The sequence below is a fragment of the Mesitornis unicolor genome, unplaced genomic scaffold (genome assembly GCF_000695765.1).
Source record: "Mesitornis unicolor isolate BGI_N332 unplaced genomic scaffold, ASM69576v1 scaffold19755, whole genome shotgun sequence".
NCBI classification, from domain to species: domain Eukaryota; kingdom Metazoa; phylum Chordata; class Aves; order Mesitornithiformes; family Mesitornithidae; genus Mesitornis; species Mesitornis unicolor.
This window is the reverse complement of record NW_010187730.1, coordinates 4,412-29,443: the sequence shown is the minus strand read 5'-3', so window position 1 is coordinate 29,443 and position 25,032 is coordinate 4,412. Positions and strand designations below refer to the sequence as shown.

General features: G+C 49.0%; 1 protein-coding gene across 1 annotated transcript in view; it reads left to right on the top strand.

The window, feature by feature from the left end:
* Positions 1-678: 678 nt before the first annotated feature.
* Positions 679-25,032, top strand: part of ANKS1A (ankyrin repeat and sterile alpha motif domain containing 1A) — a gene marked incomplete at both ends in the record, with an annotated part of 24,956 nt that continues 602 nt past the window's right edge. The window contains 11 exons of the mRNA XM_010185561.1: positions 679-759; positions 1,509-1,665; positions 3,552-3,614; positions 9,086-9,382; positions 10,045-10,120; positions 10,390-10,491; positions 11,755-11,850; positions 11,943-12,139; positions 13,815-13,907; positions 17,754-17,871; positions 25,011-25,029. Of these exons, the coding sequence (XP_010183863.1) occupies positions 679-759; positions 1,509-1,665; positions 3,552-3,614; positions 9,086-9,382; positions 10,045-10,120; positions 10,390-10,491; positions 11,755-11,850; positions 11,943-12,139; positions 13,815-13,907; positions 17,754-17,871; positions 25,011-25,029 (1,299 nt within the window). The remainder of the gene's footprint in view (positions 760-1,508; positions 1,666-3,551; positions 3,615-9,085; positions 9,383-10,044; positions 10,121-10,389; positions 10,492-11,754; positions 11,851-11,942; positions 12,140-13,814; positions 13,908-17,753; positions 17,872-25,010; positions 25,030-25,032) is intronic.

Genomic DNA, 25,032 nt, shown 5'->3' with positions numbered 1-25,032 from the left:
AGGGGTTGCAGGGAGGTTTAATCCTCCACAGGGTTAATCCTTAAATCCTTGGTGTTTGACTTCTGAACCAGGGAGGGAAGATAACCACGTTCTCAGAAGGGTTTGGGACCACCTACTCTTTCACAGCGACTGCCAGCAGCTGGCAGATGGAAGTGATTTTTGGACAGTGGAATCACACTGGTGACCTGGAGCAGGCTCCAGATCCCACAGCCTTCATCTTCCACCCTGCTGACTCTCGCTGTGGAGGGAAGAGGCTTTCCCAGACCCAGCAAACCCCTTTGGAGGAGTGTGAATTAGTGGTGGGTTGGTGGTTTGCTGTCCCTCGCGGTTAACTTTAATGGACACACGTTTCCTCTGAAGATGCTTTTTGGCAAGCACATGTGTGGGTGGATGATGTCTGGTAGCAGGAGGATGTGGGCGCTCTGATTTAAAGCCAGGATGACGCGTGGAGGCGCGGATCCCCGTGTGGGCTGTGCTGTGTGACGCTAACCCCGCTGCTTGGCGCGGCGCTGTGCGCTCTGCTCTCTGGATCCCCGCTCTTAACCACAGCTCTCCAGCCACTGGTTTTGCTTCCAGATAACCACGGTGGTGTGAGCACCCTGCTGAAAGCTGTCCTCGCCAGCTGTCCGTCCGGTCGCTGTATGCCTAAGTGTTCCCTGTACGTTTTGTGTCTTGCAGCATCTGGAGAGGGCCAAATGTGAACTGCGTGGACAGTACTGGATACACCCCACTGCACCATGCTGCTTTGAATGGTCATAAGTGAGTCCTCTTACCATGCCTTTGACCCCAGGGGATGCGGTGTGCTTTACAAGCTACGGTTTCTGCGAAATTCGTTCACTCAGATGCCGTTTGCACTGAAAATGTGGCGATGCTGCAGCACTACACCATCTTCAGGACAAAAAGTGAAGAGCATCAGTGCAACGAAGCCATAGAGGCATTGGCTGCTGCACAGTATGATCGTGTATCTCTAAAAATTTGGCAAAACACCGAGGTTTTCAACCAGCCTTTTACTTGCAAGCAATAGAACAACATCTGAAAGGTGGCTTTTCCAGTAACAGTCCTCTGCAGTCTGTCTGGTGTCCAACGTGTTGCTGTGCCTGCACCACTTAAAATTTGCTTTCGTGCATATTACATTTTTAAGTTAACTCCAGTCTTGAGCGTGGTAAATCTTGGTATTGTTCATTGCTACTCAAGATACTGAGAAATTGAGTTAAGATCTTGATGCACCTTCGCCACACTGGTGCAATTCACTTGCCACCAGAGTGGCTTGCGGTTGACTTCAGTCCCAGTTCAGCTCCGGTGGTTGAAGGTAACACAGATCTTTCCCGAGCTCATCTCAGCAGTCTTTCAGTTATTTTCATTTTTCCTTGGGCAGCGTTTAATAGTAACACTTTAAAATCACATTTCAAGGGGATCTCTGAAATCCTCCTGTTCAGATTAACTTGTTGTGAAACGCTTACTGCGAGCTGCGACACAAGGACTGAATATCTTGTCTCCTTCTCTCGCAGGGACGTGGTGGAAGTTCTGCTGAGGAACGACGCGCTGACCAACGTAGCAGACTGCAAAGGCTGTTACCCCCTTCACCTGGCAGCTTGGAAAGGAGATGCAGACATAGTGAAGCTCCTCATCCACCAAGGACCTTCGCATACTAAAGTGAATGAGCAGGTCTGCGTGTTTTTCACTTAATAAATCACTGAATCGCTTCCCTCGGATGGGGAGAGGCTACTTCAGCTGACTCCTGACCCTTCCCAAACCAGCAGCAATGGTTATAAAGCCCTGCTTGCTAATGGGATAAGAAGGGCACTGCCTAAAGCAAACCCTCAAGTTCTGAGTTAGTGGTTGAATAAGTAAGGTGTATATGTTTATATAGAGACAGATACATAAGAACCACTCAACACCTAGGAAGTGGCCTCCTGCTTTCATACTGGGCTTCTACAACTAACCCATAGCTTTTCCTTTGTGGCTGGGTAGCTGAGAAGGTTTCTAGTTCTGTCACAGGATGCATTGGCTCCCTGCTTTGGGAACTAATCCAAGCAGCTTTGTTTGGTCTTTGTTTGGCCATGCTCTCTTAGCTACTCTCTGGCTTGTCTCTAGCACTTGCTCCAGTTAACTAATGTGTAAGATAATTTTAGCCCTACTTGCCCCCAGATAAATCCCTAGCTTAATCTTAAAATAATTATTCTCTCCATCAGGCAAGGAATAATAATTAAAAAAAAGAAGTGGTGGCTTTTTTCCCTTTGTCAAGCTGATATTTTTGGGGCTAGGATGCTGAGAGAGTGATTTGTATGAGACAGTGATTCTGTGTCCACCTTGGAGGCCATGTAATGTCCCTGTGGAAGTCAGCAGGTATCTGACAATTCCAGGGAACTTCAGAAAGACCCAAATATTTCTTTGGTTTAAGAGTTTTGGATAAGGGAGCTGGTTCACTGCTGAGCAGTGTTACTGAACCACTTATGGCTGAGTGAGCTTGAGCAGATGAGCGGTAACAGATCCAAATCAGAGTTAAAGCTACAATAGCCCTTGGTTATCCTGTCCCGGAAGCAGCAGTATCTCATGTCCCCATGAATCCACTCCTAAACCACTCGGGTTTTCATCCAGGAGGAGAGGAGTCAACCAAAAGAAGTTTGTCTGCCTTAGTACCACAAGGCTAAAACGGTATATTCATGCAGAAGTTGATTCACGAGGAGATCAGACGCTCATGGCTCAGGTTTAGCAAAACCCATCAGAGTCAAGATGAGCAGGTGGGGACTGAGAGTCTCCACTGTTTAATTCAGAGCTGTGGTGAACACTTTGCAGAAGCCGAGCAGCAAACTCCCTTTGGAGTCAGGTTTAGGAGCCCTAATCCTGCTTCCAGCCACACTCGGTGAGGACCAAAGTGCCACACTTCAGTTTCTTGTTGCTCAGTGTGAGGTGGCTAACTTGATGCACAAGGCTGCTCCAAGCCTAAATATTTGCTTCTAAAGCATCACAAAATGAAAACTGTGGCAATAATGCCATTCACTACTGCTTCTCAATTAGGCAGAAATAACGAAGAGCGTGTGTTTTAATATCTTTGCTGAGAATTTTCCAGTTTGGGGCTGGGCTTAATAATGTCTTCAGGCACAGCTGCGGGCATTCAGTTTGTTTAAATAGATCTGAGAAGTGCAGTTGGCTGTTTACAATCAATCTGATGGGAATTGACTGAGGGCCCTGAGTGCAAACTGCTCTGCTCCGAGCACGACAGCTATAGGGGAAACCTTCGCAAAAGATGAAAAGCTTTGTGTTAATCCTTCCAGGTAATGTTTCATCAATGTCCCTTTAGCAGGAACCTTTTTAAACGAGAAAAGTCAGCCCGAGAGCCCGTGCTGCTTGTGTCTGGAGTCTTGTAAATGAAATGTGCAGTGGTTCAGGTTACAGGGATCGGCAGCTGGAGCGGCTTCTGCTGGTAACAGCTTGGACTGCAGCAAGATGCTGTCATTTCCACCCCTTGGGAGTCACCCGTTGCTTTGTTGCTATATCTCACCCATTTCATGATCACATTTTTGTTTTCTTTTTCCTCTTCCTTTTTGTAGAATGCTCTTGAGATCAAAGAACTCAAAAAGTACGGCCCCTTTGACCCATATATCAATGCCAAGGTGTGTACTTTGCTGTCAGCATTTCACTGCATCATTACTCCAAGCTGCACTCGCGTGCTTCCAGGTGCAATGTCATCCAGTCGCAGTAACAAATAGTAAATAATAAACCTGTTCGGTTTGCAGCCGCTTGGGGAAAAGTAAAATGCGACCGTTTATTTACTGTGGGTTTCTTTCTTCAAAGCAGTCATAGAAACATAATTTAAGGGAAGCTTTTCCTTACTTTCCTGGGGGCTCCTTCATTGCTTAGCCTTGTAGGACTCACGGTGATGGTCAGTTTGCTTGATTTGGCTGGATGACTTCCAAAAGGTAATGTTATTTCAATTAAAAACGCTTCAGGTTTTGGTTCGTGTGCTAATGTTGCTGATAAATGCGGAGAGAAGGCTTAAACGTGGATGCATTTTCTCTGTGGGCTGTTTGGAGTGAATTTCCATGCTTTTTTTTTTTTCTCCTCCAAAATGCATAATGCTGTATTTGTGGTTTGAATGGGCAGTCAATTCTTCTGGTGGCGGTGGGGAGAAGGGAAGGCAGTAACGTCCGCGCCTCCCTTCCCAGTCCTTCATGTCCTGCTTCTCGCATCAGTCTCTCTTTTTGGATGTTAAGTCTGTTGTGTCGTCTGACCCTTCAGCCCTGGTCTTCTGTTCCTGTTTTCTCGCTTGTTTTGCTCCTCTCTTGCCTTCAGTTGTTGTTGAGCTCCAAAAAGGCACCACGCCGGCGCTGAGTGATGCACTGAGGCCGAGCAATGTGGAAGCGGATGAGAAAGTTGCTGGGGTCACCCCGCTGGTGGCGTTTTCTGATGCTCCCCATTTTTCACATTTATTTACAGTGAAGCTGCAGGCAGCGATGGCAGCACAGGCTGCTGCTTTATCAGGAGGTGCCTCTGCACCACACTTGCTTCCAGCCAGTAATTTCGGATCCAGCCACCCATGGCAGATTTGTCTCTCAGAGTTTGGTTAAAACTTTCACTGCTTGATCTGCAGTGGCTGAAAAACACACGTTCAAAGATCCTGAGCTTTCTAACCGCTGGGAGTTAACGTTTGGTTTTGCAGACTTCTGTATCAGGAAATGCTCCAGTGCTTACCTCTTTAAGCACAAATTTATTTACATGAAGCTCATCCGTCTCGGTGATTTTTACAAACATCCAGATGGGAATTTTACAGCAACAAATGTCTTCCGTAGAAACATAATCGTCAAGCAGCTTTCTAAAACGTTGTCAGTACAGAGTGAAATCTTCCACACTCCAGCATTAAAATGTTGAATGAAGAAAGGAATATAAAGATGAAACACACACTGAGCTCGCTTTCTTGTGAATCTTTGTTCATGAAGTTACCTATTTTGGATTTTATCTTTGACAACTGCATAATTTTAACGTCTCAGTTCAGTTTTCAAGCTGGCTGTAGTGCTCTGGAGAATGAATATAGTGGTTTGGAAATCTCTGCTTTGGTTTTAAGGAGAGAGATGTGATTTATACACAACCTGTTAGGCTCATCACAAGTTCTGCCCAGCTTTTCACCACTTTCTGACCGGGTTTGATGAAAACCGTGTGGAATCAGACCTGCCATGCAAACCTTGATGTTTTCTCAGTAGCCTGCAGGAACTAAAAAGGTCGAGGTGCAAAGTGTCAGAGTCCTCGCTTGGTGCTTCCAGCTTCTCAGCTCCCATGAGGGATGAGATGTCGTATAGAAATGATCCAAGTGGGGAGCTTGGGATATTTGGAAGAAGGGGAAAGCATTTATATATGGCTGGACTACAATTTAATATCCTGTCGAGGAAGAGATAAGAAAGCCAGAAGCTTCTTGCTCTCCTAAAAGTTAAAGAAATAGTTTACAGGTGCTTTTTATGCCCCTTCCTTTTCAGCACCGCTTGTTCGACAGGAGGTCCCTGTGATATCTCTGTTACAGGCCTGAGAGACTTCAGAAAAGCAAATGAAAGAAGCAAAGCTAAGAGACGGAGCAGCAACTTCGCTTCAGCAGCTCCTGCTCCCTTGAATTTGGGTATTTAATTGGTGCGAAGGAACCAACCAGTCGAGCTGAGCCAACGTAGGAAAAGCTGTCACATAGCGTAGGTTTGTGCGAGGCACAAACTGGCTTTGTCTTTTTTAATTGGAGGCAAATGAATCATGCAGATTGGGTTTAAAGGGCTATAAATCTAAATGGGCTGCTGAGGAAAGTGGAAGTTTACCATCTGGAGTCTGCAAATGAAACCGAAGCGAACCCACCCGCAGAGCTCCCGGAAGCTCGTTGGACAGATGGGGACCAGTTCTATCTCTTCCTGCAATGTGTTTGGTGCTGTGGGGCACCTGCAGGAAGGAAGGAGGCCCTGTTCATCCCTACTGTGCTCCCAGCAGTGCCCTGTGGGGCTGCAGAACAGCTCTGGCCAACTGCTCTGTGCCCAAGGCTGTGATGTGCCTTGGGTGGCGCCTCCTGGTGAAGTTTGGATTTTGCTTGATGTTTCCTTTGGCTTTTTTCTCTCTTTCATTTCAGCCTGCCTTTAACTGAAGCTCTGTGGAGTGCGTGGCAGCGGGACATCCCTGTTCTGTGCTTTGGGGTCAGTCCTGTCACGAGCAGCAAAGTAGCAGCTTTTGAATAGGGCGAGCCTCTGTTAGACACACACACACTGCCCAAAATCCTACAGAGGAACCTCAGAAATAGGTTGGATGGGACCCAAGGGGTCACGTAGCCTCTTTCCCCAGCCCTGAGGCAGGATCAGGTCCACCTAAACCATTCAAACCAGGGTTTGTCTTGCAGCTTCTCAAAAACCTCAGAGAGGAACAGCTCTGTGGTCTCCCTTCGGTTCATTCAACCATTTGGATCTTTGCAGGTTAGGAAGTTAGAAAACTTCCCCTTATTTCAACCAGGTCTCTGTTTCTTCGATTGAAGCCCTCTTATGGTGTGTCAAGGCATGGATGCACTTTAAGGAGCTGTAGATCTCCAGTTTATTGTGTGACGAGGAGCGTAAGGGCTATGGTATGTGGTGTCCAGTTACCAGGGCTTGAAAAATTGATGGAGCCCATGTGAAAGCAGAGACATTTCTGCCTGTGTTCCCATTCTGTGGTCTGTAGGCAGGCATCGAATGAGCCCAGCTTCTCCCTCCCAGCGGTGAACTGGGGGGCGCTAGGATCCCTGCAAGAATGCAGCCCCTGGGCCCTGTTGAGCGCTCAAGTTTTCTAAGAAGTCTTGAAATGTGAACCCTTCTGGCTGCTGGAAAAGCAATTTCTCCATCTCCAATAAATCTGTGTATCTGGGCACTTGTGCTTCACTCTGGTTTGTGCTTGGAGAGGCGATGCAGGAAAGGGAGGCGAGCACCCTTACCTGGAACAGCTCTAGCGTTTTTGGCTGCTCAAAACTCTCCCAAAATAGAGGCAATAAAGACTCAAGCAATAGCAGGAGTTTCCAGTGTGCAGTATGTGATGAGGAAGGACACGCTGTCATGGTTTGGGGTAGTTTTACCACCTGGGGATTTCACCCTGAGCATCAGGCCCCTGACCTGCTCATGGGAAATTGGACTAAATCTCAGGAAAGATGAAGGAAGCCTTCAACAACTCTGTTATTAGGGGATGTTTTGTTCCCATTTCTGCACTGTCAGGCAGGTGTTTGGAGTTGCTGTGTGTTTAAAGCATCCTTGAGGGATACGGTCCCCGTGGCAGGGAGGTGTGAGAGAGGGGCCAGTCCCAGCAGTGGAAACCCCATGGCGTGAGCAGTGCATCCCCCATGGCTCTTTGTAAACTACTGCTCCAAAATTGCTGGCGAGCCTCCCTGGTGCTGTGGTCCAAAACCCGGCTTCCTTTCCCTGTCAAATGATTCTCCAGCATTTAAATGCCTCGAGACCAGCAGCTTAAGCTGATCAATAGGTGTAATCTCTGTAGTCCTCTATTCTCTCCCCTCCTCACTCCGTGTGTGTATTTTATGTGCAGACTCCTTTACTCTGCAGTAACTTCTGTCCACTTGTATGTGCCTTCCTTCACCACGGCTGCCACTCCGAGTACCGAGCATGTTGTTGGGCGCCAAATTTCTGTGCTAACGGCGACGCTGTGCTCTCCTCACCTTCTTAAACACCTCGCTTCTGCACAGGGCTGGTGCTGCTCTCTGCCCGCTCCCTCTTTGCTTTGACACAACCTCAGAGCGCTTCCAAAACTCCTCGTTTCCCTTATGCATTTCACGTGGCTGAAAAACGATGCAGAGATGAGCTAAAAGCGAATGGGAGTTTGCATGGGGGACTCCTGCAAGCCCTGGGCTGGCTTGGCACGTTAATAGGATTAAAGGACTCGTGCGACAGAGCGAGATCTGCAGCATGGTGGTGAAATGGTGCAAAATAGGGACTGCTCCTACAACCGGTACCCAAAACACCAAAAAGAAAGGTATTTTGATCAAATTTGCCATCTAAAATAGGACTTTTAACTCGATCAAGACAAGTACCTTCTCTTTTTAATGGGAACTGTTCTTAAAGTGACAAATTACCATGATTCTTTCAGGTAAACAGTTTGTGCTCGAGTTTTCTGGGTCAAATTGTTGGATGAGTATTCGTTTCTGAAGTCCTTAAACCTCTGTGTATAACACACAGTAGTAAAACTCAAAACTCGAGGGGAATTTAATTGGAGAGAAGGCTTCTTTTAATCTGCCAACGTTCCTATTTTGCACCTGGATGTGAAATGCGTTGGGCTGCTTGGCCTTGAGTGCTTTGCGTTGCTGATTTTCAACCTGGCAGGTGCTGCATGCATTAATTGGGTCTGGCTTTCATCACAGAGGTGTTCTCGGGTCGCTGGGACATCTCTTCCCTCAGTTGACCCGAGACCTTGGCTCGTTAACGGAGCCATCTAATTGCCCTGCTTTCTAATCCACGCATGTCACTTGATGCGCCCTCTCTCTAAACTTGCAAGCTTCCGAATTGCCAAGGTGGAATATCCTGACTGTTATAATCAGGATAAGTAGGATTTGAAACAATTGAAGTTTAAATCTAAAATGATGGTGGTTAAGCTACAGCCGATAGAATTCGTGCTGCAGTTTGCCCAGCACATATTGCAGCCTTTTATTTTTTGGGACACCCTGAAGTGTGGGATGCTGCCAGGAAATAACAGCCTGGTGCTGGCAGAATTAATGGGAGTCCAGACCCAGCTCGATTATCCCTTAAACTTGAGCGTGGTCCCTTGGTTTTGACCTCAGTGCTTATAAAGCAGGCTATTCCCATCTATAGCACGTATATCTCATAGAGCACATTTCCCGTATCTGAGCATAGATCTGAATGTTTTTGGAGCTTTAATGGGGTGGGTCGCTTGAGGAGTTCACCAGGGGGTGTCTGTACCTGGTAACTGGCTACTGAGCTGGTGCAAACCTTGCTCCAGGCTCTGTTTCTCTGCTTCCCGACTGCTTTTTGTCGTGGTCTTGTTTTTGCATTTAAACCTCAATGGTTTAAGCGAGGCACGGAGCGGCTCTGTCCTCCTCGGTTCTGACCCGCTGACGTTTGTGCCCACTCCCCAGAACAACGACAACGAGACGGCGCTGCACTGCGCCGCGCAGTACGGCCACACGGAGGTGGTGAAGGTCCTTCTGGAGGAGCTGACCGACCCCACCATGCGCAATAACAAGTTTGAGACCCCTCTGGACCTGGCCGCGCTCTACGGGAGGCTGGAAGTCGTGAAGATGCTCTTGAACGCTCACCCCAATCTGTTAAGCTGCAACACTAAGAAACACACTCCTCTGCACTTGGCGGCGAGGAACGGTCACAAAACCGTGGTCCATGTCCTCCTGGATGCTGGCATGGACAGCAACTACCAGGTACCGGTGTGTCTGGGTGGGAAGGGCTGGTGTGGCTGCTGGGGGTGGAGAACCCCTGTAGTCGTGGCACGGGGAGCTCCACCTAAAGCTCCATCGCTCCCGGAGGGATCGGTTCTGGAAGATGAACCATGGCTTTGTTTTCCTCTGGGCTGTTTGTTCAGCTCTGAGGGACCCTGGTGCTGTGCATGCTTCACGCCTGCTCGTTAGTTGGACAAAAAGCCCCAGACATAGCGAGGGAAAGGGAAACAAACCCCTTTTGCCTACGCTATTCTGCCCTGCAAAGCCGTGAGCTCTTGATAGCGAGGGAGGCAAACTGCGCCTCTTCCTATCAAGACGCTTGTGAATGTGCTGTTTGCACAGCGATAGCTTGTGTGTGGTGGTCTTGTCTTTCCTTCGCAGGACACCACCTCTTGCTCAGCTGTAGAAAGTCCTTTCTTGGTCTCTAGCCTGGGCCCGCATGTCTCTCTGAAGAGACCGTCGCATTTTCCATGCCAAATTCTCAGCATCATAATAGTATCGATAATTGATCCTCAGGTGTAGATATTGTTTCCCACCCTTTGTATCTGATGCCGTATGTTTATTGCTTCTGTAACCTTCTAAAACATGCCTCCATCACCATTCCCCACTGTCTAGCTTCATGCTATTTTCCATTTAATTTGCAGACTGAAAAAGGCAGTGCTTTGCACGAAGCTGCTTTGTTTGGCAAGACAGATGTGGTACAAATATTGCTGGCTGCAGGTGAGAGAATGATCCCCTTTTGAAGCAGTAACGTGGTGATCCCTTCACCCAGAACTTAGGAAAGCCCTTTATAGTGGCAGCACATCAGTAAAGTTCCTTGGAGAGGTTATCTCTTGGTGTTTGGCTTTAGATCTGCCTCTCTAGGGCATTTTTTATCTTCCAGACCCAGTGATGATCACAAATGTAAGATCTGACTTGATGAAAGACATAAATTAGCACATAGTAAGAAAATATTCTTGGTTTTGCCTTCTCTACGCCCGTTGCCCTAGGTATTGATGTGAACATAAAGGATAACAGAGGCCTGACAGCGCTGGATATCGTGAGGGAGCTTCCTTCTCAGAAAAGCCAACACATAGCGGCTCTCATCGAAGGTAAGTGGTGTGGGCAGGAGGGGAAATTTAGGTTGTAATTGTGCCAGAGCAAGGACAGGATTTTGCTCTTTAGTCCTGGAAAATACTGAAAGCAAAGCAGCTTCAGGTCAGGTCCTGTGATTGGAACCTTAAGGCATTGGTAGAAGTGGTGCTCAAATGCTGGGCTGAGCAGTTTCCAGAGCAAATGTGTGCAGGGGGGCATCCAGGGTGAGGATTTAGGGGGATTAGCTCCTCTGCTGAAGGAGTGCGATGTGACTTTTCCAGTCTAAATGGACTTAATTGGGCTTTGTTTAACTCACTTTAGAAGTTAATTAAAATTAAGGACAGCTTAAATCTGCTCGCAGAATGCGAAGTAATAGCTTTAGAAATGGTTTGGGATTAACTGTCCTTTATGAGTCTGTGTAGGCAAATACTCGTCCACGGATCTCACATCCGACTCCTCGCTTTATGGTGGAGCTCGGGCATAGATTTTGCAGATGAGATTTACAGAAAAGGCCTTGATTGCTTGTGGCTTATAAAGGAGCTCGGCCCGTTGTGTCTGCCCAAGTTAGGGAGTGAAATGTGGCGTCTTAGCTAAATTCATACCTTGTAATTATGCTGTCTCAATTTCCTCTCAGCTGTGGGGAGACGGATCAGAGGCGCACGCAACTGGTGTGCATTATTCATGCTTAGCATTTGAGAGCTTTACAGGTTCAAAGCACTTTGCAGACTTTTAATTAAGCTTTGCCTGTGAGGCTGGTAGGTATTGCCTCTATTCTGAACTGAAGGTGGGCTTTGAAACTGGAGTTCTCACAGGTAAGTGCTGTTAGTTTGCTCCTGGAAGCGAGCTTACCTGCATCAGATGTTGCTGTCTGACTTTATTAGCGTCAGCTTCACGTTTCTGGCTTTGCCTGTGGTTAGGGGACCACAGCTACAATTGGGTTCTCTCTCTTACAACTCCAAACTGTTTAGTGATGTAGCTTGAGTGTACCAGATGAAGTAATCTGCTCTGTGACGTTGTGTCCGTACAGGAGCTTTGCCGCTTGCTGATTAAAGACTCCCAAAGTTCAAAGAACCATCCTTAACCTTGTGTGTGTGATTAAACAGGCAGCCAGCTTCTATTCTGGGATCTGAGCTGCAAGTTTTAATGATGTGCTTTGGTTATTTTTTTGGAGACTTAATAAGCTGACAGTTGGCCTCCCGTCCACGAGGGAGGAAGCGCCATATGCTGAAGTGGACGTAAAACTTAGATCCACAGAAGCTGACCCTGTCGCCTCATTGCAGATTACACGGTTGGGAAGAAAAGTGCCAAAGCTGCAGAGAAAACTGTCCAAGCCCCGCTTGCTCCAGCCACTGATCCCGTGTGCAGGATATCTCAGGGTAGGCTCCCATGCAGCACAGCAGCCACTTGCACCCCTCTTCCTGGGGAAGATGCCCCAAGTGATGTTGGTGTCTGTCTCTTCCTCTCACAGGCGATGTGGAGAAAGCAGTGACAGAGCTGATCATAGATTTTGACGTGAACCCAGAAGAGGAGAGCCCGTATGAAGCTTTGTACAACGCCACATCCTGCCACTCCCTGGACAGCCTCGCCAGCGGGAGATCTTCAGATCGAGAGTCTGTGAATAAGGAAGTGGAGTCGGCTGGTCTCAAAGCAGCAGGAGTCAGGCCTGTATGTAGCTCTGTGCATTCATCTCCACTTGCCTTAGCAGGATAAGTAACTTATCTCCATTTTCATGGCCTTGCAATCCCCCAGCTTGAGGGAAATCTTTAAACCCATCCCTGAGGTTGACTAAAGCAGGCGGCACCTCTCCTTTTTCACTGGCCTGTTTGTGTAACCTGCCCACGGGCAGCCACGTCCACGTGCCTGATTTTCACCTGACGTTGGATCCTTCTGCTTTCTGGCAGTTGGATACTGGTGCCTGTCAGTTTTGGTTTGCCAGGACATCGTGCTTAGCTGAAGGGATGACTTCTCCTCTAGAAGAGAAGGCTTTGGTAACTTGTGTGGAGCATTTTTCTCATCTCTCTTGCTCTCTGCCCAAGAGGAGGCTCTCAGGAAATTTTCTTTAATAATTTCTGCTGCCAACTAGTTTCCAACAAGATAAGTTTCCTTGTGTATTACTTGCAGAGATCTGTAGAGGGTACTCAAGGCTTTAGAAGGCAAAGCAAAGCTCCTGGAACTGTCTCCAAGCTCTTACTCACCTTCTGGTAGTTGCATCTGCTGCCCCGTTAGCAGTCGGTGGCAGCACTGCTGTGGGGCAGATGGGATGCTGTGTCAGCTTCAGGGTTTGTTTTTGGGTTGGTTTTACAAAGCCTGCTTCGTTTTTGGACAAAAGACAAAGCAGCAACGAACAATTAAACTGCTGGTGGTGCTGTAACCATGCATCCTCTCTCTCTGCAGAGAGGGGCATTCTTTTTCCTGTACAATTAACAAATATAGTAGAAAGGAGACAAAAGCTTTAGTAGGCTGACATTGCAGCCAGATCTCTCTTTTGGGTATGCAGAACAACATGCACTATCCTGTCATTATCTAAGTCTTGGTGGCTTGTATCCATCTGTGTACTGTCCTGTGTTAATAGTGTCTGATGTGAAATAAGCTCAGCTCTGTCACAAATAAGAAAAGCTGAGAGGCTGAACTGCAATGAAAAGGGAGAAGAAAGAGGGATTTTCTCCAGGAGTTTGCTGGAGTTTCTCCCAAAACTTGCTGGAGTGTTGTGGAGGGCGGTTCGGCCCTGCTGCTGTTCCCTTGGCCATTAGATGGAGCTGTTGGAGGGCAGGAGATGACCTGGAGCTGTGTTGAGCTCTGTATGGGGAGCAGCAATTCCTGCCCACAGGCAATCTCGGGCTATTTGAGGAATGCAGTGCAGCATTGTCCCTTGATCTCCAGGGTTTTTCACTATAAAAGGTACTCCTGGAATCACTCATTCGTGTTACTGTTTCCTTAAGACCTCCTTTTCTACCCGTTTGCATGAATTCATTACTGGCCTTCACTGTGTAATGCTTTGCCATTGAGGTGACCAGTCTGGGTCTGAATGAACTGGTTTAAGTCAGGAAGCAATAAACCTGTGTACACAGCACCTTCCACCCCAGCAGTTTTATCCTCCTGAAAGTGGAGTTGGTGCTCAAGTGGGTCTGAGCTGGGTGGTCTGCGCTACCAGAGGAGGAGGAAAGGGCAGCAACCATTGTCAAGCTCTGTGCTGTTAGGCCTGAGCTTCTACTCCACCCAGATTAATTTGAGGAGGTCCTTTCCTTGCTGCATTCACATCAGCATGGGTTTAGTGGTGGTGGAAGCAGAGGGGGACGTGCTGTGAACGTAACGCAGCTCACAGTGCTCCTCTAATCCGCAGAGAGAGCGTCCGCCCCCGCCTGCCAAGCCTCCGCCTGATGAAGAGGAGGATCAGCATGCGGAGAAGAAGATAGGCCATGGTGCTTCCTCTGAGGTACGTGGGACTCGATCTGGGATGTTTTACACGAATGTGGTTTAAAGAACAGTTTTAACAGTTTAGGAGGATCTGTGATATTCTCTCCCTTGCAAATCGAGTTGTGAATGGGAAGTTTCCTTCCACTCCAGCATTGCTGCTGTCGCTTGCCATGGGAACTTCCTTAGTGCGGTTCTTCCAGGCCACCTCAGTGGTGACCTTCAGCTTTACTCCCCTATTCTTGGCTGGGAATTCCCTTAGGACGAGTTTTTTCTGAATCACGTTGCGGCGTGGACCATTGCCCACTTGTAATGATCCCACCAAATGCATCTTCACTTGAGACCGAAACCCAGAGGGCCATCGCTTCCTGCTTCCTCAGCTTCCAGCTGTGAAGGGGATGCGTGGGCTCCTGGGTCCCACTGACGTGACCAGGGATCAGGGGCTTGAATCCAGCCGAGAGCCTGGCCCAGCGTATGTTAAAGCTGTCTTCTGCAGAGGCCAATGTGTGAGAGCTGCTTTTGGATGAAACTAAAGCTCTCCCGTTCTGCAGTGTTGCTCCTGCTGCACGTTTTTATTCACCTGCCTGTGAACCTCTCAAGTGTGAGGGCTCTCTGGGAGACCTGCGTATGGGGGGGTGTGAAACCACAAACGTGCCTTGGCAACTTCTGCTGACACCCAGGAAAATCTTCAAAGCAAGCCCAAATCGTGTGGATTTCCTCGTGTTCCCCAAAGCAGGAGGTTGTATGGAAAACAAGCGGAGCGCGTGCAGCCTCTAGCTGTCAGAACAACCTCCGCTTCACCAGATGCTTTGCTTTGCATGTGTTGATCTGCTGAAGTTCCTGCAAGGCATAAATGTGATCTGTTTTCTCAATTATGTCAAATCTACAAGAGTAAACATTTGCTTTAATGGAACTGACTTTTTAGAGAGACAGTAAAGCTCCAAACGGCGCATGCACAGTAACGTTGACACGGGAAATTGTGGACTGCTCTCTCCACTGCAGTTAAGATGGCTTTGCAGTGTGTGATAACCAGTCCCGTGGCTGGCTCTGGGCAGAGAAGAGCTGGGTCACGGCGTAATTGGAAAGCAGGGCTTGTTCATGATGATAAACACGAGGGAAGGAAATGTGCATTGACTGCTCCTGCTGAGTTATCTGGCCATATTTAATTATCAAACACCTGCTGTGTTGTCCTGCCATTAAGGGCTTTGGAAACATGATCTGTTAAAGGGAATCTTGCTGGCAAATAGACTTGTACACAAAGCACTCGCTGGGGAGAGCTTGATTTGCAACCAATTTCACTGATAGAAGTTACAGCGGCGCGTGGCGCTGCCTGGAAATGACCTCCTGCATGTACAGACAGGGCAAGTTTGGGTCTGGTTCTTTGCCTGCTGCTTCTGGGGTGCTCTGCTTTCCCTATTCTTGCCTATGATTTATCCTCTCGGTGCACGTTCTCTCTGGGCCAGGCAGGCGTGAACAGGAACACGCTCGGGGATTGCTGCAAACATCTCCCTGCAGCATCCAGAGCCGTCTTCCAGACCTGCTGTGGCGTTGGAGCCAGGACACTTAGTCACTGAACGCGCTGGGGTTGGGCCAGACTCCACTTTCTAAAGCAGACTTTTGATTCCCTTGCCAAGACGGGGCTATCAGTCAAAGCAGATGTGCACAAACAAGAAACTTTGAAACTTTCGTCGTGGCAAAACATGAGTACAGCCGGGCGAAAGAGCTGATTGTTTGGAGGTGCTCGAGTGCCGCCTTTCGCTATCTGCAGAAACCTTCTGGTTTGCAGCTGAATAAGAGTCCGCCTTGTCAAATTAAACTTCGGTTTCATTTGTTTACTACTCATCTCCGAAAAGGAAGCGCAGACAAAAGGCGAGGCGCCACGGCTGCTCCAGCAGTTCGCTCTGCAGTGGGGGAGGAGGGAGAAAGGAGATGAGTTTTACCCTTCAGAAAGCCTTCCAAAGTCCGCTGCTGCGCATTAAATACGCTTTAAAGAGCGTGCTCAATTATTAGCAACATCTCAATTTTGGGCTTTGCTGATAATTAATGTTTATGCATGCGTATATAAGTAAATGAAAGATGAATTGGAAGAAAGCTTTATTTGCTTTTGTTGCTCCTGGTTGCAGAGCTTACAGAGTGAGCACGCTCCTCCAGCAAACAGTAATCTTCACTTTGAGTGAATTTGCACCTGAAACTCTCATTTAGAGCTTGGAAAGATGAGAGATGCAGAAAATAAAGGGTAACCAGGCCTATAAATGCACGCAGAGAAGTTTACAAAGCAAAACTGGGAATTGTGTGGTGCTGGGGAGCTGCCGCCTTCGAACGGGTTCGGTGCATCTGAAAGAGGACAACGACCATGGTCTGCAGGGGTCTGGGGGTGCACTGAGGCCTGGCTTGAGGGCCAGGCTACAACTGTCAGGACAAGCTGCTGCTGTGCAGTATTTTTCCAAGATCTCTGGCGAGAGCCTGTTACCTGCTGTTCTGGTCTGATGTTTTTGTGCCACCATCTGGTCAGAAATTACTAATTTTTTTTTCCCCTTAATTTGCTCATTATGAGCTCCTTCACCTGCAAAGGAGCAGCTCTGCCTGGCAGCTCGTGCTCGAAGCAGGTAGAATAAATCCTTCCTTTGCTGGCCATGGCCCATTTCCTCCCATTGAGAAAGCCGATTTAAAAGCCAGGGGGTGTTTATGCAGAAGCAGGACACGGCTGGAGGGCTTCTGTCTGTGCTGCCCACTCCTGGGTGTCTTTCCAAGACTCCCTCAGCTTCCAGGGGTCCTGGCTGGACCACACTTGGGTAGGTACCTCTATGCCCTTGAACCAACTCTGATGCTCTCATTTTGGGAAAGAAATTGGATGTGGTGCTGTCTAGACAGTGGCAGCTCCAGGAGTCTGGAGCATCCTTGGGGGGGAGATGTTTTGTTCAGACCTGTTCTTGGCAGCCATGGGGATCCCTTTTTGTGGCTTGGGTTTGACCCCATCGCTGTTGGCCGTAGGCACACATGGTTTTGGGGACGGGGTCTGGCCAGGAGATGGTGCTGGAAGGCAGCTGAGCATGCCAGCAGGGTGCCTTGGAGCCCAGTTTGGCCCCATTAGCACTGGGATGGCACCTGTGGCTCTCTGAGGACGTCCAGTGCCTCTCATCCTTGGCGCTGAGGCAGACCGAGATGTGTGGGTTTGCAGCAAGGCTCATTTGGATCCTGCAGCAGCACCACATCCCTGCTGCTGGATGGTGGCTTTCCAGAGCAGCTTGCTGCAGGGTTTGCCAGTATTACAAACAAGCTCTAATCAGAGGCTTTTTGGGATTTCAATGAGCACAATCGCTGCTGCACATCCTGAGGTTAAACTGAGTTCATACGCTGCTGCCCGAGGGCTTTTCAATCTTCAATATGCTGTGCACCCTGAGGTTAGAAATGCTAAATCTGAGACTTCTGAGAAGGTGGCGGGGATTTGGGCTTTTCATTTATTTATTTATTTTGGTCCCAGCCGTGTCCTAATAGGGCCAGGGACTAAATAGTGAATGACGATGCAAATTCCAGTAGCAACAGCGAGTCTGAGTTGGGATGAGCAGCAATTACGGGCTCAGCTCTTTTCCCCCCTCGGGGCTGTCTGCAGACTTTGTGCGCTGAATCGCTTGGTGGGTGCTAGAAAGCCGTCGGCAGCCTTAAATAGTAGAAAATAAAGGGGCTTTGGGTGGGTATTTTGGAGGGGGGGGGGGAAACCAGAGTGTTACATTTTGGATCGCACTCCGCAGCGAAGGTGTTGCCTCTGCCAACTCCTTGCTTAAACCATGGCATAAAGGGGCCTTGTGCTTTATTGCCGGGATAAATAGCGTTGCTTTGTGGAGCGCTACATGATGCTGTTTCTCATTAGGCCTCTGTTGCACGAGGAAAGAGCAGGGGAAGTGGAGCCGAGGAAGAGGAACACCCGTACGAGCTGTTGCTTACAGCAGAAACTAAGAAGCCAGTTGCGGTGGACAGGAAAACGAAAGGTAAGCGACCGTCCGAGGAGCAGAGCTGTTTGCTGAGGTGCGTTTAAGGGAAACAGGGGGCAGAGAGTGACTGGAACAATTAAATTCTTTGCTGGGTGGGGTCTGGGCTGCAATTGTTTTGTTTCCTGGTAATCTTCACTTTTATAAAGGACAGATCTCAGTGTTCCTGTACAAAACGTACACAGAGGAAGGGCAGCTCTGCTATTTTGACAATTAAGAGATTGCGAGGACCTGCTCCGTTAGCTCGGAATAGAAGTAAAGTCAAGTAAATGCCGAGGGGGGAAGCTGTGCCGTGTTGTTACAAGGGAGATGAACCAAAGCAAGCACTGGAACAGTGTTCTCCATCCAGCTGCATTTGAAGACCTGCTGGCGTTGCATGTTTATATCGGCGGATGACTGGCCCTGTTCTCCTGCTCTTAAAATCAACATCCCGTGTGCATTAAAACTGTTTAGAGATGTAAACTAACAAGGAGGGGAAACAAAAATGTAGAGCAAGCCCCTTTCTAGAGCTGACTGAAAATCCACTGTATAGCCAGGTTAAGTATGGAGCCGTCTCCCAGAGGGACTTTAGTGCTTTACAAGGGATCTGGGAACACCTTGTCTCTTGTGTTTGGCTGTTGCTGGGCTTTTTGGCTTTCCTTCAACAACAACAACCAAAGATTTGTTTAGAGGGAAAACATCTCTTGCTTTACTCAAAAGTCCCGAGCAGGAATTTGGAAGGATTTAGTTTGGACTCTAAACCTGGAAACCGTCTCACTTTGGGGATGAACAGAGGATAATGAGGGCTCGATGCGATGCCTCATTGACTGCCCTGTAAGACCTGCAGCTTCTTTTAGATTTTCCTTCTTGCAGCATGATATCTTTCATTCCTCGAGTCCCGCCGCGCTCCCAGCTCGTATCGGGTGGCACAAGAGGTCATTCTTTTCCCACCAACCTTCACCAAAGCCATCGCTGCCCCAGGCAGAGTTAGGATGCTTTTCAGGTTGGTGCTTTGCATTCAGCCAGGAATAGTCCTTGGGCCACAGCCATTGAACCAGAAGCTGTCAGGTTATCTTTCCAGTGTGCAGCCACTGCTGCTAACTCAAGTGCGAGCTATTCCTGACTGCTTTGCTCCTTTCTCTGCCTGCCGTGTCTAAGCTTCGTTAGTATGCGTGAAGGTGTGTCGTAATTATGTGTCGGATTAAAATTACATCTCGGAGTAATGCATCTGCTTGTTCTCGATGCAAATCCCTTCCGCTGAACACCCGAAGACGTCGGCGCTGCAGGCTGGCTCAGCCCTGTTTCGTGGAGAGGCAGCAGGAAGCATCTTTTGCCTATGAAGGATCCAGAGCTCCGGTCCTTTAATGTACACCTAGAAGGGAAATAGCTGTGATTTCAGGGTTTGCACTGTGGGAAGTGTTACTGTGTGTGTAACAACCCCAGAGCCCTTTCCACTGCTGCAATGGGAGGAATCCAAGGATGCAGTTGAGTTTTCTCATCTTCCAGGACCTGTCTGCTCTTCTAATTCAATTAGCACTGTGGCTAATGCGACGGAGCCTTCATCTGGTGGAGGTGAAGAGCTGCTCCTAGGGGAAAGGGTCCAGCCAATGCATTTCTCATCTCTTGCATTTCTTAAACTTGCCAGGGCCATCTCCCTTTGCTCTTCCTGGTGGACCTGGAGAAAGGGGACACGATTGTCCCCCTTCCCCAGAGGGTACCGACTGGTTTCCAAAACATCTCAGGGTGCTTCCAGTGACACAACCACACATGTGGCATGGCAATGTCCCCAGCTGCCAGCAGCTGAGCTCTGACAGGGCCCATGTCCTCCTTCACCTGCTCCATCTCCACCTGGGGCTTTCTCTTCTCAACCCCAGTAGGAAATGCCTGGTTTTTGTGCCTGGTTTGTGTGTGTTCATCCTCCCTTTCTCTCCCACCATTGCAGGTTGCTTCTTTCTGCCCATGAGTTTCATCACCACTCTGGAAGGGCAGATCAGCTTTGAAATGTGCTTATTTTTTACGCTGGGAACTAAAGGAAACGTTTCCGGCTTTCGCAGCAGTTGGGGTCAGATGCCAGAAGGCCACGTGGAAGCTGAGTATGAAACACAAAGTGGGGGGAGAAGGCGCATTTAGGGAGTAGCAGAGTCATTTTGGCAACAAGTTAAACAAAAGCGAGGGGGCTGAAGTCTTCATTGGGGCGATGGAGAATTTTCCCACCTCTGGATCAGAAGGGTCCTGAAGCATCAAAGGCAGCAGCTCAAGCCCAAGACGAGGAGCGGGCTGAAGCATGGCTTTGAATTGCTCCTTGGCCCTGGATCTGAGAGGCTGGGCTTGGAGATGTAACTGGAAGGGATCTGGAGGAGCCTTTGGTCAGAGAAGGACTCCAGTTCTTGGGAGCTCTTGAGAAAGGGCTTTTCAGGGCAGCCCAAAGGCTGGATTTCAGGCACGCTGGTTTTAATGATGCCTTTCATATGTGATAGCTGCCTTTGTTCCTCTTGCTGCAAGTTGTCTTGTATCCAGTGAGCGGATGAATGTGGTATTATCCGCCCGGCTTTGGTTGCCTTTTGTGTACGTTGCAGCAGTTTGCTGTCACATGCTGGAGCGCTCGGAAAAGTTGGCTTAATGCTTTGGGCAGAGCATCAGGAGTGGCTTGAGCCAGATACTTTCCCATCCCCTTTGGTAGGGAAGCTACGTGCAATCGCATGCATGAAGTCAGGGCGTTCAGACCTTGTAATGGAACTTGTAAATGGGCCAAGAGTGGTGAACTGACCAGGAGGAGACTGCACAGCTCCTGCTGCCTTCAGACATCTGCTGGAGGACGAGTACGGAAAATACTTCAGAGTTCTCTGAAGAGAACCTCTCAGGAGAGTCGTCCCCAAGTGCTGTCAGCAGTAAGCAGCTGCAGGTAGGACTGACCTGGCTCCTTCTGGTGGTTTTAATAACTGGTATTTGGCGAGGGTCTGCTCTGCTGTTTCCATAGGAAGCCCAGCTTGGAGTCCCTCCTTTCCCCTTCCTCTTGCTGGAGTTTTTCTTTATGGTTTTACTGGCTCAACCAGATACCTGACCCAATGATAAGAGACTGAAGATGCTGCTGGGAGATTTAAAGCAAATATCTTTTCACAGAGCCACAGCGTGGCTCCAGGAGCAGTGGGACGGGTGTCACTCTAGGGAATCTGTGGGGACCCGTGGGTGGTGGAAACAAAGGTTGGAAGGGACAGAAACCTCTTGGTTTGCAGTGACATGAGTGACAGTGCAGAACCACGGGCTGTGTGCCCTCCCTTGGGTTTGACACGGCTGGAGGACAGACCCTTTCCCATGTCTCATGTCCACGCCTGCATTTCTGCTGCCATCATGTTGTTAGGAGCTTCTGTGCAGTCATGTTAGTGATCTCTGAGCAACCTGCACCGTGTTTTATTGCCCCTTCTTAGAAGGGGAATAGGGGAGTGCAAATGAGCACGAGTCCAGGTAGCTTTTGGAGGGTGAACTCTGCCCAGTGTCACTCACACAGGGATGTCCTGTACCTTTCTGGTTCCACATGCAGCACCTTGCTGTGTAAAGGAGCCTTTCTTTTAGTTTTACTGCAGTCTGAGGTTATTTATGCACCCTAAAGACCAGCTTCCCTCTCTTCTCTGGCCTCCTGTGCCCCAGGAAGGAGGTTTGCATGCTCCTCACTGGACAAATCCTGGCATTGACCTGGCATGGGGAGCCTTCTCTGTATGAAAACCAGAGGCTAGCGTACGCCCTCGCGAGTTTTAAGGTTTGCTTGAGCAAGAAGCAGCTGCAATAACAGCTTCGTTCTCCTAATCCAGGGGCTTGAACCAAATCCTGCTGATGATATATAGGGACAGAAATTCAATCAAGGCGGAGCGGTTGCTGCTTAGTGTTAGGAGCTGAGGGAAGTGCTTTGTATCTGGGATCATTGGGCTGCTGGCAAGGGAGCTCTTGTTGAATCCTCCCTGGGAAGCAGAGGTTTTGGACCCAGGAGGGGGTTCCTGGGCCCAGGAGGTGTTGGGAGTTGAGCTCTTGTTGAATCCTCCCTGGGAAGCAGACGGTCTGGACCCAGGAGGGGGTGTCTGGACCCAGAAAGGGGTTCCTGGACTCAAGAGGTGTTGGGAGTCGCTGAAACCTGCAACAGGCGTTGGCTGAGGAAGGCAGAACCATGCAGATGCCTGTGCTTGGGTGTAAAGTGAGCTGAGTTGGACACAAGTCCCTTCCTTTTCTGATTTAAAGGTGTAACTGAAGGAGGGCGCCTTTTCAAATCCATTGAAGTGCAGCAGATGGGTAGAACTGAGGTGTCTCTGCTTTTCTAGCACCTAAATACTACTTTCTTCTTCTCCAAATTCACTACACCCTTGAAAAATGAGCGCTGGTCATCTTTTTGCCATGAGAAACATGATCAGCAGTTGAATCACCAGTAACCTGTCCCCAAAAGGTGCACCTTCCCAAAACGGCCAGTGCTGCTTCTCCAGGTACCTCTCTTCTTGCTGTCTTCAGGCATCTTTAGTGGAAACCCCAAGAGGATTCCTCGAAACCTCAGGATCCCCTGGGGAACCCTCTGTGTTTTTGCTATGTAAAGGGAGTGAAATTTCTCTGCCCTGCCTGCGTTTCACGCTCTGAAAAGTCTCCTTTGAGACGTTCCTCACATCTTCTGAGCAAATGCTGTTGCCCTTGCTTCATCCTTGGCAGCTGCCTTGGATTTTGAAGTCCTCCTTCGTTGGTTTGAGGCTGAATGGGCGGCTGTGGCTGCTGCAACAGGAGCCCTTTTGTGAGCGTCTGGAGCTGGATTTGGAGCACTTTGTCCTGGCTGGACCCAAATGTTCAGCGTGAACTTTCAGCAGCCGCCTCTGCCTTCAGCAGAGATGTCAGGAAAGGTTAAGCTGGGGTATGGAAGAAATGATTCCCAAGGAAGGAGAGAGGCTGTTGAATTTGCAAAACTCTTTCAGGTCCGTGTGTCCATCCCACCAATGCTGTGTCCCTCTTACCAGGTCGGTAGCTTTTTCTTGTTAATACCAGCGAATGCAGCACATCTGATCTCTTCTGAGGTTTCTCTCCAGCGTTACAGCTTCGTATCTTTATGCAAAGTCACTGAACAGACTCTGCTCCTGAGCTCTTCAGGTGGGGCTGCTGCTGTTGGCGCTCCCCAGCCAGCACTGGGAGCGGGGCCAGTGACACCCCCTGCCCTCAGGGGTTTATTGGCCATGCAGGATGATCAACAACTACTTCACTGTCCTGGAATCCCTGACGTGCAGGATCCAGGATGAAATCAGCCCTTGCATCACTTGATCCCAGCGAGACACGCGCTGCCCTGGCAGTTAACCTCCGCTCGGGCTTTGGCTGCTCCTGACTCAGCTGCCAACAGAGCGAGCTGCTTTTAGCCTTTTTGTGGGGTAAACAAATGTCTGCGAGAGGGACAAGCTCTGCTCAGCAAACACAGGGGGTGAGAGACCCCGGGACCTAAAGCGCTTTGCAAAGTCAAATGCCAAATTCAGTCCTTTCCTGCCTTGTTTCTGGTGTGAGGACAAGCCACAAAATCAATGGGTGTCAGGCTTTGAGAGCGACCTGGTCAGCATCCTGCTGGAGAGGATGCTTGGGGGGAAGGAGTTGATCTCACTCCTGTTGCTAATAGGCTGCTTTTAGGTAAAGATAAGTAAATTAATGTATTTGGAGGATTCACAGAATCACAGAATCGCTCGGTTGGAAAAGACACCTGAGATCATCACGTCCAACCGCTCCTGTCTACCCCCTAAACCATATCCTTAAGTTCCTCATCTACCCGCTCTTTAAACACATCCAGGGATGGTGACTCCACCACCTCCCTGGGCAGCCTGGTCCAGCTTCTGACGACCCTCTCAGGAAAGAACTTCCTTCTTCTCTCTAACCTGAACCTCCCTTGGCACAGCTTGGTGCCGTTTCCCCTTGTTCTATCCCCCATCACCTGGGAGAAGAGCCCAGCACCCACCTCTCTCCAAGCTCCCTTGAGGCAGTTGTAGGTGGTGATGAGGTCTCCCCTCAGCCTTCTCTTCTCCAGGCTAAACAAGCCCAGTTCCCTCAGCCGCTCCTCATCAGGCTTGTTCTCCAGAGCCCTCCCCATCCTTGTGGCTCTTCTCTGAACACGCTCCATTCCTTTGCCTTGGCTTCCAGGAGCTGCTGTCTGGCAAAGCAAGCAATTTCCCCTTCACATCTGAACATCCTCCTCGCATTCAGAGCCACGGTACTGGGGTGCTTTGCCTTAATACTCCATTGCAGCGTGGTTTGTTGGTCCTTTTCTTCAATGGAAATGGTTAAAATTCGCAAGCAGCTCTGGGCATCCTTGGTAAACTGAAGTTACGTTTGGCTTGATCGAGTTCTCCTCTTGCAGTTCGACCGCGTGAAACGTGAGCGAGGTGAGCACGGCTGTGTCCATGCACATGCTTGGCAATTGGGACCAATCAATTAGTCATGATTTATGCAGGACCCTGGTACCTGATACTGAAGCTGTTGGTGCAGGAGTAGCTGAGTAAGGGTCACGTTTCTGTGGCTCACTAACGTTAGTGGAGCTCACTGTGTTAGTCGAGACCATTCTGCATTCAGTGGCTCGCGAGAGAGAGAGACTTTGCGACCGAGTGTTTTATTGCACAAACTGTTTATTTCTCTCTCCTGAGTAAGGAGGAGAGGTTAAACTCGGAAACCACCGGGGAGGAAAGCAGTGGTTGTTTTGGGGAGCGCGTTTTGGAACTCGCAGGTCGATTCCAGTCCAGAAGTTTTCCCACCCCGCAGCCCGTGCCAAGAGCAGGGAGCGCTGCTCTAAATAACACTTTGGCCTTTATGGAAATGTATCAGATGTTCCAGGAGCCTCCGTCTCCGCTTCTCCTACCTCACTTGCTCTCTCTGCAGGATATAGTTAGCACTTCTCTTAGCCTTATATAGCAAGGCCCTGATAGTTAGTGTTAACAGGAATAAAACAACAAGGAGAGCTGCCAGATTGCATAAATCAGGCCAGTGTTTGGAATTTCGTAAATGCTGTGACTTTAGGTACAAGTTGAGCATGCGGAACAATACTGAACTGTTCTCTCTTTATCTCTCCCTCCCTCGCTGAGGGAGGGCAAGGGGGAGAGCTGGAATTTTGCCGCTTCTTCCACGGTTTTAATGTTTCCCCCTTCTTTTTTTTTTTCGTCCCCTTGAAGACCACAAGAGGAGCAGTGGCAG